A 14,397-nucleotide genomic window follows, 5' to 3' on the forward strand; every position below is an offset into this window, starting at 1 on the left:
TTGGTCAGCCTTTAATATGCAGACGTCAACATTTCTTGTAGAGCTGTCAGCTTCCAGTGTTACTTTCTCAGTCTAATTTCTCTTTATTCTGATGTTAGTCTTTTGCTGTTTTTACTTAGCCATGCATTTTCTCTTTACCTTGAAAGTTTGGTGATTTGCTGAAGATCCCCCCAAAAAGTACTTGTGTTTTCAAAGTGTTTTAATGGACTTTATGCTAAATATATTGGCTTTACTTATTAAATTATATTTTCCAGTGAACCCATGTGTTAGGTTGTTTTAAAACTTTTATTGACTATTAGTGGCCTTTTGTAACCCCAGCTGGCCTGAATCTCACTGTTTAGACCATGCTGTCCTTGGAATTCCCAGAGATCTGTCTGCCTTTACCTACTGAATGCCAGGATTAAAGATGAATACCACCAGGCCCAGGAGGGTCTGTTTTCTTAAATATACCCTTTTGCAGAATTGAGTAAAATATGCCATTTAGTTAAAAAGAAATACTATTATTATAGAGTGTGAGTGTGTAGCCAGCTATGGCTGGCCTGAAACTCACTATGTAGACCAAGTTACCATCAAGCTCAAAGAGTCTGTCTGCCTCGCCCTCTCTAGTATTGTGATTAAATGCTTGCATCAACATTTCCTGGCCCAGGTAACTAAATACACTTTACCATTATTTGTTTATTGTGTTTGTCTCATACACAGGTAGGCAATACTGTGACCTTCATTTTGAGCTTGCCCCCACATCTGCTTTTTTTTTTTTTTTTTAAAGATTTTCTTTCTTTCTTTCCTTTCCTTTCCTTTCCTTTCCTTTCCTTTCCTTTCCTTTCCTTTCCTTTCCTTTCCTTTTTCCATTCATTCATTCATTCATTCATTCATTATATATTATGAGTATACTGTAGCTGTCTTCAGACATGCCAGAAGAGGGCATCAGATTCCATTACGGATGGTTGTGAGCCACCATGTGGTTGCTGGGAATTGAACTCAGGACCTCTGGAAGAGCAGTCAGTGCTCTTAACTGCTGAGCCATCTCTCCAGCCCCTCATCTGCTATTTCTAATGGCTTTTAGGAATTATAACTCTCTGCCTGTCTTGTACAGCAAGAACTTTGATCTACTAAACCATCTCTTGTGATGACTTTTTGAGACCACACACTACATAAGAGCATTATCTATGGTGTAAGAATAAATAAGCTTCCTAAAAAGGTAACAGGGCTTGTGGGATGGCTCAGCAGGTAAGAGCATTGCTGAGTGAGCCTCAAGACCTGGATTTGATCCTTAGAACCCATGGTAGAAGGAGAGAGCCAGAGCTGGGTCTATGCATTCACACGTACACATAAATAATTCATAAAATAAAGATGGAAAAATGGTAACAGGAAAAACAAACATCATTTGTCAAGTTAATTCAAAGTTATCCTTTTAGTCCCAGTACTCAGGAAGCAGAGGCAGTTAGAACTGTGAATTGTGAACTTTGTCTACTTAGCTAGTTCCAGGTCAGAACTGGTTTTGGTCTCAAAAGGCAAAACAAAAAATAAAACAAGTTATAATGTCAATTAGTAATATTTTTAAAAATCATGTAACTTTCTTGTTTCTTTCTTTCTCAATTTCAGACGGTGATAGATGCTAACATGTTCCCAGCTCTTATTAGTATATTGCAAACAGCAGAGTTCCGGACAAGGAAGGAAGCTGCTTGGGCCATCACAAATGCAACTTCTGGAGGATCAGCTGAGCAGATCAAGTAAGTGCTGTCCAGGTAGCCCCTTGCAAATTAAAGGAAAAGAAGTTTAACCTCTCCCCATCTCCAGTATATAATCTAAAACCTTGACCACTAAGAAAGGAATTTCTTGACTGTGAATGTGAAAGGAATTTCTTGAATGTGAAGTCTGGCACTTTGGGAAATTATCAGTGTTATAATTAAACTCAGAAGTGCATTTAGTCTTTAAGATATATTTTTACAATTCTAATTATTCATGTATGAGTGATGTGTGTGGGTATTTGTGTGCATGTAAATGGAAGTGCCTGGAAGACAAGACAAATTGAAGTTACAGGTGATTGTGAGCTACCTGGTATGGGTGATGGCGACTGAACTCAGTCCTCCAGTAGCAAGTGCACTTAACTTTTGAGCCATCTATGCAGCCCTTACATTTAGCTCTTAATACTTGTTTTCTCTCTCTTTTCAGTTTTTTAAAAAGGTCTCTCTCTCCCCCCTGTGTGTGTAAAAAAGACAAACCCCCCTGTGTGTGTGTGTGTGTGTCTGTGTCTGTGTGTGTGTGTGTGTGTGTGTGTGTGTGTGTGTGTGAACCTCCCTCATAATTGTAACATCCATGGGGGCCAGAAGGGGGGCCTTATACTCCCTATTGCTGGAGTTACAGGCACTTGTGAGCTACCTTATATATAGGGTATTGGAACTGAACGTGGGCCTTGTGGAAGAGTAGCAAACAGTCTTAGATGCGGAGCCGTCTCATCATACAGCCTTCCTCATCTATTTTCAGTTTTCATTTTGATTTATTTCTTTTGTTTTTTTTTCAAGACATAATTTTTGTGTGCATCCCCGGCTTTCCTGAAACTTGCTCTGTAGACCAGGCTGTTCTGGAGCTCAAGCCTCTGGAGTCCTGGGTTTCAATGTGTAATCACCATGCCCTACCAGATTTACTGTTTGCTAATGCTACAGCACTGCTATTAGGGTTTTACTTTTAGATTCTAAGTGTTCATTACTGGAGTATAAATAGTTGGAGTATAAACAGTTAAATTTGTATATGAGCTTTGTATCATGCTTTATATCATAGACTTTCTATACTTATTATCCAGGTGTGTTTTCATCAGTGCGTGTGTGTGTGTGTTTCCTAACCTGCATAGACAGTAATGGAAGAGTTTACTTCCATTCTTCTATACTCCTTTTAAAATCCTCTTTAAAAATAATGCTTAGGTTTGCATGTGCAATGTTTCAAATATGATGTTAGTTAGGTAAACACTTCTTGTTAAGGCTCTTTATCATATTTCCTCTATCCTTAGTTTATTGTGTTTTCTTTTTTAAATTAATAATCAAGAATAGGTTTTGATTATTTTCTTAGTCTCCATATCATCAGAAGTGAGTTTCATCTTTATCATGTATAATGTTATTTTATGTGTTCTCTCTTCCTTCTAGAGATCTATATATGTATTTTAAGTTTAAAGTAGTGTAGAAAGGATATAAAGATGAGTACTAAGTTTCACAGTGACATTTCATTTATACAGGTTTCACCTACCTCAGTTATCTCTGTTTTCTCCATATACAACTTGAGAGATTAGGGTGATGGGAATTTTGTGAATATCTGCCGTGGATGTGATGCAGTAGTCTGTCTTATATTCGTTATACTGTTTGCATCACGTTAATCCCGGCTGGAGTTAAAAGACATCCGGCTGTAGAGTCCTGCCTCTGTTTTCTTGTTCACACAGCCTGTATTTGAGAAGTGTGCTTACATGTGGAAATAGTGATACCAATAACTCTTCCAACTTCTATGTGCAGTTGGGGCTGAGGAAGATGGCCCCACCAGTCCATAGACGAGGTATTTTTGTTACATAAGTAGAGGTTTCCCTCAATAACAGACTATAGTTGAGATGTGTGAGCTAACTCTTTCCTCTCTAAAGTTCCATAGTTGACAGCTTATTTTTATTTCTACAGCAAGCTTGAAGATGCCTCACAGTTCAATAAAAATCTAACAAAATTAAATATTTTGTATGACTAAATTGTCCTTTTTTTGTTGATTCAGGTACCTAGTAGAACTGGGTTGTATCAAGCCACTCTGTGATCTCCTCACTGTCATGGATGCAAAAATTGTACAGGTTGCTCTAAATGGCTTAGAAAACATCCTGAGGCTTGGAGAACAAGAAGCCAAACGAAACGGCTCAGGCATTAATCCTTACTGTGCTTTGATTGAGGAAGCATATGGTAAGACTTTGGCTGAGAATGAGGAAATGAACAATAATAGTCATATGAAAACATGAACATGGGAGTAGTGGGTGACACTGAGACAACAGCAGTGAAACTTTGCTTCCTTAGGCCTGAAACTGCTTGCAATGTGCATTTAATTTAAGATGTTAATTTATAATATTGGGCTTTGGATGTAATGGCAATAATCATTTCTGATACGTATGTTGAGAATCTTTACATCAATAAAATAGAATTAAGAATGTAGTTACTGAGGTTTTCAAGAAAGATTCTTTATTCTTCATTTTAGGTCTGGATAAAATTGAGTTCTTACAGAGTCATGAAAACCAGGAGATCTATCAAAAGGCTTTTGATCTTATTGAGCATTACTTTGGGACGGAAGATGAGGACAGCAGCATCACACCCCAGGTTGATCTTAGCCAGCAGCAGTACATCTTCCAGCAGTGTGAAGCTCCTATGGAAGGTTTCCAGCTTTGAAGCAATCCTCTCCTTCTTGTTCCTGTGTCAGACCAGGCTATCCAGTCAAGTCCTCTTGTGGAGCCCACAGTCCTCATGGAGCTAATCTCTCAAATGTTTTCCATAATACTGTTTGCGCTCATTTGCTTGCCTTGCGCACCTGCTCTCTTACACACATCTGGAAAACCTCTGGCTCTCTGTGGTGGAATACCCTTTTATTACAAGGGTAACCAGAACGGCCCACTCTCTTATGGAAAAATCCCTAAGCTTTGGAGATCCGCACTTACATTAGAGTCATGGGAATATATACACATACTAATGTGGCTCCCTTTTTTGTGGGGGAAAAAAGAGGACTCTTCCTCATTCCGTAAAGTGGGGAAAATGACATTAAAAGATAAAATTAAAACCTTTATCTTGAATTTTACACAACTACAAGGGAGATATTTAGACTTGTGTATACGTCAGAGTACTCTTCTCGAGTTCTTCCACAGTGAATCAACCCTTGGAGTACCTGGTGGCTTTTTCTAGCCACATTTGCATTAATCCTTATTGAGATGGGATGGTTTTCTTTCCTCTAATGGAGTCATTTTCTTCAGATATTAAAGTTAAACCATCCAATCCCTCACCTTCAGCCTTCAGTGAATGTGCTTCTAGTTGTCAGGAATGCTGAAGAATTAACACTTTGACTTTTAAATGTGATCCTGGCTTGGCAGATTTCCTTAAAGCAGGAAGGAGAGAAGCATATACTAGTTTGTATGGCTTTTGCTTCTCTTTGGTTTTGTTTCTTAGGATTTGGAAGTGGTTCAGTTTTAACGCTGGTATGAAGGCTAAAAGTCCTTAAGTAAAACCATGTTCAAAAATTCAATTAAAGACTAAGAACATAAAACCCATCATTTTGTTTAAACCAGTGTGACTAGAGGCTGTGTTTCTGCATTACAAAAGATCCTCAGGCTTTGTGGTCCTGATCAAGGTCCTGGTAAATTGGAGTTCACCCTAGGTGCTTTTCCTCTTTGTGACTGGCAGATAACGCATATTTAAATGTTACTTAGGGATTTTTTTTTTCCTTTGTTGAGTGCAGCTCGATTCTAATGTAATCATGCTGCATACATGCTCTTGCAGTGCAGCATCCTTATCTTTAAGAGCATACTAGTCTCCTCAGTGTGACCTCTAGACTAAAGGGCAGTGATCCAATAACCTCAGTATCCCCTGTGTTTATTTCATCTCCTACTAGTACCCTACCCTAGGAAGAACATGCCCACCTCCTGCTTATTTAATGATGACTGTAATGTACCTGCAAATGGCGCTTCCAGTACTGTGTTCACTGACATTTGTGCTTGGACTAGAAGGGGAAAGAAACAAGAAAAAAAGGATAATTGCCAAGAGAACTGCAAATGAGTTCAATGCGACTTCTCGGTGCTAGTTGGCCATCTTGGCTCAATGTTGGGACACACTGTATCAGAGAGGAGTCTTTTTTTTTTTTTTTTTTTTCCCCAATGATATTCTGTTCAAAATGAATTCTGAAGGAAAAGTTGCTCATGTCTGTTTCAGAGCATACCCTTTTAAATCTTTTTAGACTACTCTTCTAGAATTCATCGTAACCCCAGAGTAGATAAAAGCTATCTAGAAGTTGCCCTGACAAGCTATTGCACATCTCTGGTAAATCCTGCTGAATGTAAGGAATATTCAGAGCTCTCATACCTCATCATGATGTTATTTAAGCAGCCAACTTACACGACCTGATTTACTTTGAAAAATTTGTTTCATTCAAACTAGAAAGTTCCAGAGACAAAGGACATTTCTTAGCCAAGAGTGTGATGCATTCTTGCCCTAGTCTTTACTTGTGTCTGCTCTGGGATGGATGCCGTCTGATGTCTGTTACCAATGGAGCAGATACACAAAACTAGTCAACTCCCGTCTGTCCTGTTGTTTTCTAGTGCTGCTTTGTGCTGAGAGAACATGTTAGTTTACTGAACTTGACCTGTACAAGACTGATTCTTTGTAATTTTAGGGTTAAATTAGGTGGTTAATTTAAAGATGAACTTTCAATGTTGCCTTTACATCACATTACAGTATCACTTCTTTGAGAAGGTAATAGAAGCACTGATTCATAGTAAAAATCTTGTTTTTAGCTTTGACTTTTCTTGTGGCTGATTTCTTTTTAAATTGTAAATTACTGGTAACATGTTATTTCTATAGAATGTTTTAAATTATGTACCTTCTATTGGATAGTTAAAACCTTTGCATCTTATAAAGGAGTTTGAATGAAAAGAAATACAAAGCACACAGAATTGTCACCCCACCTTACCAAGAGCATACAGCTGGAACTTTTGTAGCAATATCAGGGTGGCCCAGTGAGTTCAGGTCCATTAATCAGTGTGAGCTCTTTTATCTTAAGCCTGACCAGAAGTTCATGAACTTTAAATATTCTGAACTTTGTTTTGATAGTGAAATGATTGTTTCGGGGTAAACATGGCACTCAGCTAAACACTAGCAAGTTCAGCTAAACGCTAGCAAGTTCAGCTACACCCTAGCAAGTTCAGCTAAACGCTAGCAAGTTCAGCTGTTCTGGAACCGAGTACTCACAGAGAAGACTTTGGTTTCTTAATGCAAGGGGAGTCTTAGGGGTTACTTGTAAATCCTATTTTTAGTCTCTCACCTGGCAAAGCCTATTAATTTAATCTTTTGAATATTTTTATCAGAAAGGTGTTACTTATTACAGAAGCATGTTAGTATTTATAACACAAAACCTCTTAAGGATTTTAGATAGTGATCAGGGCAAAATGGCTTTGTTGTTTTCCTTCTCTGTCTCCTTCCAGACTTTCCAAGTATGTATTTTATACTGAGAACTTTGATTTTTAAAGAAGTATTCGTTCAGAGAATTTGAGATGTAAAGGTACCTGGCAGTTGAAGCACCAGAAGGTAAATAGAGTCGGGTGGAGAAACACCCAGAACATACAGATGCCAGGTACAGAGCACAGTTAGGAGACTTGGCTGTGGGACACGGGTTCTTGCCGCCAGTCAAAGCCATCTTAGATTGCCCTCATTAGCCCACTGCTGGAAACTGCTGCACCAGGGTTGTTTCTTCCACACACCAGACTAAGCTGTTGGACTCCGGGTGTTTCTCAGCCTTACTGTCCTATAATAAATCTGAATTATTCCAGTTGCTGCTGACTATGCCTAAGAAAACATATGTAAGTATAATTTGTCAACCAAATTCTGTTGTACATGACTACCTACCGGCAACTTTGATTGATTTCTGTAGTGCTAAATAAACATTTCAGCTGTCTGACCCCAAACGTGGGGCTGTATTGTAAAACAGGTTTTCCTTGGGTTATGGGATTTATTTTATGTCTGATTAAATTTGGGGAAATTTTTCATATCAGTAAGCAAGCCATTTTAGCTGTTTTTAGGGGCTGAAACTTTTTATTTAAGTTGGAAAGTGTGTTGAGTAATGTGCCATAAGAAAAAGGAGTCGGTTTGTGAACGGGGATTGTTTCTTCTCAGGATGCATACATACCTTCCAAATTAGAAAGTTTGCTCACTTGCAGTTTCATTTTGAAATCCTAAATTAGTAGAGCCATTTCCTTTTGTTTGAAGTAGACAAATGAACTATCTGCAGAGTTGGAAGTATTTTGACTCCTGTTTTTCAAAATTAGTTAAATATAATATTTGCCTGTAATATAAATGATATTCTATAATATTCTTTATTGTTACAAAAGAACAGCTTATAAGAATGAGTACTAAGACATCAGGGTAATGTTTAATAAAGTAGAGGTTTAATGTTTTAAAAATATCACATTGCTAGAGCTGGAGAGAGAGCTCTTGTGTTAGGAGGTCATCTGTTAGGAGAAGTCACTACCCTTGAGGAAGATGGGAGTGTGGCTCCCAGCACCCACATCAGCACCCATCTTGCTGTGACTCCAGCTCCAGTGGATCCGGGACACATGGTGTGCACGCATACCTATGAGCAAGCACTTCCAGATTAAAAACAAACCTTAATTTTTTTCAAAGTACCAAAATCCTATTGGTCATAAGATCATCCGGAGGTAAGAAAGAATTAAGGAATATTAGGGGAGTTTAGGTCCTGTTTTCAGCTAAGAGTAGACAAATTTCTTATTTTCCTTTAGGTCAAATAATAAAAAAGTCATATTTAGTGTCTATTTTGTTCCAGGGCATTCCCTTAATCAGTCCTTTAGTTGCTATTTATGAGGGATAATTATTACTGTATTATAAATGGAGGCTCAAAACTTTTTTTTTAATATTGTTTTTATTACGTATTTTCCTCAATTACATTTCCAATGCTATCCCAAAATTCCCCCATACCCTCCCCCCCACTCCCCTATCCACACATTCCCACTTTTTGGCCCTGGCATTCCCCTGTACTGGGGCATATAAAGTTTGCAAGTCCAATGGGCCTCTCTTTCCAATGATGGCCGACTAGGCCATCTTTTGATACATATGCAGCTAGAGTCAAGAGCTCCGGGGTACTGGTTAGTTCATAATGTTGTTCCAATTATAGGGTTGCAGATCCCTTTAGCTCCTTGGGTACTTTCTCTAGCTCCTCGAGGCTCAAAACTTAATGGAGTACTTGGCTTAGATGGTGGCTGTCCAGAGGAGAGAGCCTTGCAAGCTCTGCATCAGACCATTGTTCCCAACTGTCCCTAACTGGCGATACTTTGAAGTGGCTCCCTCTCATAATCACAATTGCCATCGATTTGCATATCCTGATAGATGAATTGACTCCCTTGTTCCTAAGCATCCTTCCCCTTCTGTAGTACTAACATTCAGACAAGTACAATGCTTTAAAAGAAATTCAGGCAGTTGATTGTGAATTTAGTGACATAAGTGAAAACAGATATTGACGTAGGAAAGCTCTTCTGGGTGCAGAGTAACAGCTCTTCTGATCAGCACCATGGGTGTGACACTAGCCCATGTGCTATATCTATATGCTTTTAAACATATAGATTGCCCTGTAGACACCATTATCCATTGGTTATTTTCTTCTTCAGACATCTTGACCATCCTGTGCCCTTTCTCGAGAGTGTTTGTACACTTGATCTAGAATGGCTATTGATTATTTGTACTGAATGCACTCTGCCAGGCCGTGGGTGAATGAATGCTTTGCACATGGTCAATTTTCAATAAATAGTGAATGAGGAGTATACACCTGTCATAGTAATGGGTGCTGGGTTACAAAAGGGATTTCACTGGGATTCTCTCACACAGCTGAAACCAGAATTGACAACTGTTAAAAGCAAATGTATCAACATAATGTTTCATTTGTAGTTACTTTTGAGGATAGAGAGTGGGGCCTGAAGTTTATGAAAAGAAACATTTTCACACCAGGAGTCTGTGACATCAAAGCAGTAAGGAAGAGGAAAAGCTGCTGGTTTATTCTGCAAGTAGAGTGCATTTGATATGTAGCAGATAGCACCTTATCAGTCTGTTCTGGCACAGTTTAAATTTTACAAGTTTTGTTACTGTAAATCCACCTGAGGTGAGAGCCCGGCGGCTAGGCTGTTGAGGTTTCCCATTTTCACATATTATGTATATTGCAGAAGAATGCTTTTTTTATTCCTCTAGGCTTATGAGACAAATGAAAACAAAAAGTTGGTATATTCTTCACTCTGATAGTTTCACTCCTTTTGAGGTTTACTGGCCCGGTATTTTTGTGAAAAGAACTTTAAATCAAAACAGCTTCAGTTTCTGTGAACTCTTGTTTCATGTCCAATACAAAAATTGTGCACTCTATAGATTTACTACAAAGCTTGAATAATTTTTGCCCATTATTCACCTCCGTGTGTGTGTGTGTGTGTGTGTGTGTGAGACAGTGTGTGTGACAGTATTTTTAGGTGAGGTTCTCATGAAGCCCAGGCTAGCTTTAACTCCTTTGTAGCTTTTAAGTTTGAACTGGCCCCCATGCTTCCAATGCGGAGTGCTGAAATTATAGGTAGGCACCACCACATGCAACTGCTGCTGAGGGCTGAACTTGCAGCTTTGAGAATATTAGGCAAGTATTCTGCCTTTTGATCCATATTTCCAGCTTGACCCACATGTGAAAAATACGGATTATACATGCTCCTTTGTGATTGCAGTGTTTGCAGAGAATAAAGTTAAGCTTTACACATCTCTATCCATATTCCCTTAGCCCAAGCAAGTCAGTGAAGTCCAGAACAGGGACTGTAATAACAATTTGAACTATGTAGGTAAGGAGAAATAAAACACAAAAGACCAGTGTTGGGGACAAGATAGTGCAGGGCTCAGGGGGAGTGGTGTGGGAAGCAAGCTGTAAGCATGTGATTTTACAAGGATAGCACGGTGTGTGTGTGTGTGTGTGTGTTCAGCTTTTTAAAGCTACTCAGTTATAGGCGATGCTCAATCCTTCCTGTTTAGTCTGAATAGGTTTTCCAGATTGGGTAGAGGCTTGGGAACTGGATTTGTACTCCCAAAAGCTGCTTTGAGGAAACCACTTAAAAAGTCCAGATAGGAGTAATCTTCAAAGACCATGTAAGTCTGGCATGTGTTTCTTCTTCTTTTTTTTTTTAATGGGTTTTTTTTAGGAGAAACAGATTTTTGATTTTTTTTCAGTGAACAAAGCAAAACCTAGAGGTCCCCTTGTCTTGTTGTAAAAGGAGGAAGACATGCTACTGCTTCGGAGCTCAGGATCCTGCTCAGCTTGCTGCCATTTAGGATTACTATTTCCTGGTGAACACTGTCACCAAATCTCACTCCTTCCTGAGAGCTAAGCAGATCCTAGTAATTTGTTAGGACAGTTTGTTAATATTAGACCATGAGTAATGACAAACAGTTTTACTCACAGCCTTTTCTTTTTGGTGTATCAATGCTATTGATACACAAGGTATCCTACACATCAGAAAGTGCATTTTACCCTTCAAAGTTAAAAGTCATGTCTTAATCCTACCAACATACCAAGTCTGCGTATCTTTTGTCCCTCATGCTTGTGTGTGTAGTGAGCTAAACGTCCGGCACCATCCTGGTTTAGCTCCTAGGCTGTACCCATTATGTCCTTTTGGTTTTCTAGTCATTAGAAAAATATATATTTACTTGAAATAAAGCCTAAAATTTGTTATTCAATGTGCTTTAGGTGAGTTAATAAAAATGGAAAATTTTGAATTGATGATATAATCTCTATATCAGAAGTCACCGTAGTCCAGGCTTCAGATGTAGTTCAGTGGTTAAGATCATTGGCTGCTCTTCAGAGGACCTTCCAGCATCTACATGCAGCTCATAACCATCTGTAACTCCATTTCCAGGATGATGGGATTCCTCTTCTGATCCTGAGGGTAGGTATTGCATTCACAAAGTACACACACAGGCAGACAAAACCATATACCTAATCAACGAGAATAATACATCCTCTCTCCTCCCCTCTTTAAAGGAGCTGGAGAGGGACCTTGCTCAGTAAGAGCGTTTGCTGCTATTCCAGAGGACTTAATCTTCCCAGCACCCACGAACACCTTACGAAAAAGGCGGCCAGACTAAGACACAGGCAGTCGGGCCATGGTATCAATCCTGTAATCCTAGTACTCTGGAGGTTCAGGCAGGAAGGTTGCCTTAAATTCTAGGCCAGTCTGAAATCCGAAAACCCTGATTCAAGACCTTGGTCCCTGCCCCTTGTGAATGGAAATTATGGTCCACACCTGCAACCCCAGCACAATTGGAAATGGAAATTATTAGGACGAATTAGGACTAATAATTATTAGTTATTAGGAATTTAGGTTCGACTATGACATGACTGATCAGAAAGTTCCAGTAAAAAGGATGCACACAGTCTTCTGGTCTTATTGACAAGATAGAGCTCTAACATACCAAGAACCTGGATTACTGTGTATTTTCTGCGGAAGCGTAAACTTTCTGGGCTAAAACCCAAAGGTTTGCTGATTGCTTCCATTTTAATCTTGGATTCTTAGGGTCTGTGCATTTGTTCTGCTTCAGACTCCTAGCCACAAAGGCAGACCTTGTGGCAGCTAAACTCAGTCGGGGTGGGTGTGGATAGAGGTACCCTCAATGTGCACAGCCTTCATGAAGTGCCTGCTGCGCCCTTTACTTCACCCAGCTCTCTCATGGGAAAAAACCGGGTTCTGTGTCAGCTTCCTGTCCTGGAGAACCGGAAGAAAATGCATGTCTCCTTCGGCGCGTGCGCAGCCTGGCAGGATGCGGACCTAGCGTCCTGGGCTCTACTTGAGCCTCTCATAAATCCTGTTTTGTGTGACGTCATTCGTTGCTTGAGGTTCCCAGACATTTTGGAGCTGCAGAGGGCGTGGAAGAGGACTTTAGGTGCAGCCCCGAACCCCCGCCGATCGGCCTAGTCCTTTGACAGCATCCGACACGAGTACAGATCCCAGGATCGTTGTGATCCGTGATGCTATAGAAGAAAGCAAGAGGGGGAGTGGTTCAAACTTCGCTGCTGACTGGGAACGGACCTTATAGACGAGCCCATGTTACAATCAAAACCATCCGCCTTCCAACGGCAAGTTTTAACTTCTGTAAGTTTCAGGGCGGGAAGCCCGCGCAAATTATAGAGCCGGATCTATGGCGACCGAGCATCTGCCAGCAGAGAGAGCACAGTCACTTCTCTCTGCCCCCCAGCACGAGGAAGAGCCGCAGAAACCCAACTATGCTCTCAGACTTACTCTTGCGGGGCACTCGGCGGCCATATCATCAGTTAAATTTAGTCCTAATGGCGAATGGCTAGCGAGTTCTGCAGCCGATGCACTAATTATAATTTGGGGAGCATACGATGGGAATTGTAAGAAAACACTCTATGGTCACAGTCTGGAAATATCAGATGTTGCCTGGTCTTCAGATTCTAGTCGTCTCGTTTCAGCCTCAGATGATAAGACTCTAAAGGTATGGGATATGAGATCTGGAAAATGTTTGAAAACACTGAAGGGGCACAGTGATTTCGTCTTCTGTTGTGACTTCAATCCACCATCCAACCTCATCGTTTCAGGCTCTTTTGATGAGAGTGTGAAAATATGGGAAGTAAAAACAGGAAAGTGCCTCAAGACTTTGTCTGCTCATTCGGACCCCATTTCTGCTGTAAATTTTAATTGTAATGGGTCCTTGATAGTGTCTGGGAGCTATGATGGGCTTTGTAGAATTTGGGATGCTGCGTCAGGCCAGTGTTTAAGGACACTTGCTGATGAAGGCAACCCTCCAGTGTCTTTTGTAAAATTTTCTCCAAATGGTAAATACATTCTCACTGCAACTTTGGACAATACTCTTAAACTGTGGGATTACAGCAGGGGCAGATGCCTGAAGACATACACTGGTCATAAGAATGAGAAATACTGCGTATTTGCCAGTTTCTCGGTTACTGGTAGAAAGTGGGTTGTGTCTGGTTCAGAGGACAACATGGTTTACATCTGGAATCTTCAGACTAAAGAGATTGTACAGAGGTTGCAAGGTCACACAGATGTGGTGATCTCAGCAGCCTGTCACCCTACAGAAAATATCATCGCATCAGCAGCACTAGAAAATGACAAGACAATTAAAGTGTGGTCCAGTGACTGCTGAAGTCTCTGGCAGGTGATGAGGAAAATTAGACACAAAATCCAAAGGATGGTCTCTGGATTCTGGCAAAGCTTAACAAACTGTCCTTGAGACCTCTTACTTTGCAAAGTGAGACCCTTGTAAAAACAGGTCTAGGACCTAGGGCTTGTGAATCCTAATCTTGAGGCCTGCTAGGAATCTCCTGTGTTCACCCCTGGACAGTGCCTCATTCTCTTTCACTGGCTTTCCCAGGGGGGTAAGGTTTTTGGAATATCTGGAAAGGTGACACAACAGGATGACCAAGGGGAGGAGGGACATGTAGCCTCTGGCTTGCGAGGTCATTAAGGGCAGTGACATTAGGAGGCAATGAGAGGATTGGAGACGTTTTACATGTCACTTGTATATTTTTGTTATTCTACATGATTGGGCATCAAATTGCCAAATGAATCTGTCAAGTTGGGGACAATAAATCATGGTCCGGTTTGTTCTATGAATGATTAACTAT

At 40.2% G+C, this 14,397-nt stretch overlaps 2 protein-coding genes across 3 annotated transcripts in view; both read left to right on the plus strand.

Annotated features, from left to right (window-relative positions):
• Kpna1 (karyopherin subunit alpha 1) overlaps window positions 1-7,665 on the plus strand; it is a 56,126-nt gene extending 48,461 nt beyond the window's left edge. For both annotated transcript variants that reach the window (XM_085832447.1, XM_085832448.1), the window contains exons 12-14: window positions 1,603-1,730; window positions 3,742-3,920; window positions 4,210-7,665. In XM_085832447.1, coding sequence (XP_085688573.1) covers window positions 1,603-1,730; window positions 3,742-3,920; window positions 4,210-4,397 — 495 coding nt within the window. In that variant the 3' untranslated portion in view covers window positions 4,398-7,665. The remainder of the gene's footprint in view (window positions 1-1,602; window positions 1,731-3,741; window positions 3,921-4,209) is intronic.
• A 4,730-nt stretch (window positions 7,666-12,395) lies between these two features.
• On the plus strand, window positions 12,396-14,382 carry Wdr5b (WD repeat domain 5B). The gene has a single exon (XM_021184957.3). It carries the CDS (start codon window positions 12,930-12,932, stop codon window positions 13,914-13,916), a length of 987 nt encoding a protein of 328 aa, XP_021040616.1. The 5' UTR covers window positions 12,396-12,929; the 3' UTR covers window positions 13,917-14,382.
• Window positions 14,383-14,397: the final 15 nt, after the last annotated feature.

This window comes from Mus caroli, unplaced genomic scaffold (assembly GCF_978045245.1).
Source record: "Mus caroli unplaced genomic scaffold, Mus_caroli_1 scaffold_17, whole genome shotgun sequence".
NCBI classification, from domain to species: Eukaryota; Metazoa; Chordata; class Mammalia; order Rodentia; family Muridae; genus Mus; species Mus caroli.

Coding starts and splice junctions, on each gene's coding strand:
- Wdr5b (XM_021184957.3), top strand. CDS start 12,930: ATGGCGACCGAGCATCTGCCAGCAGAGAGAGCACAGTCACTTCTCTCT.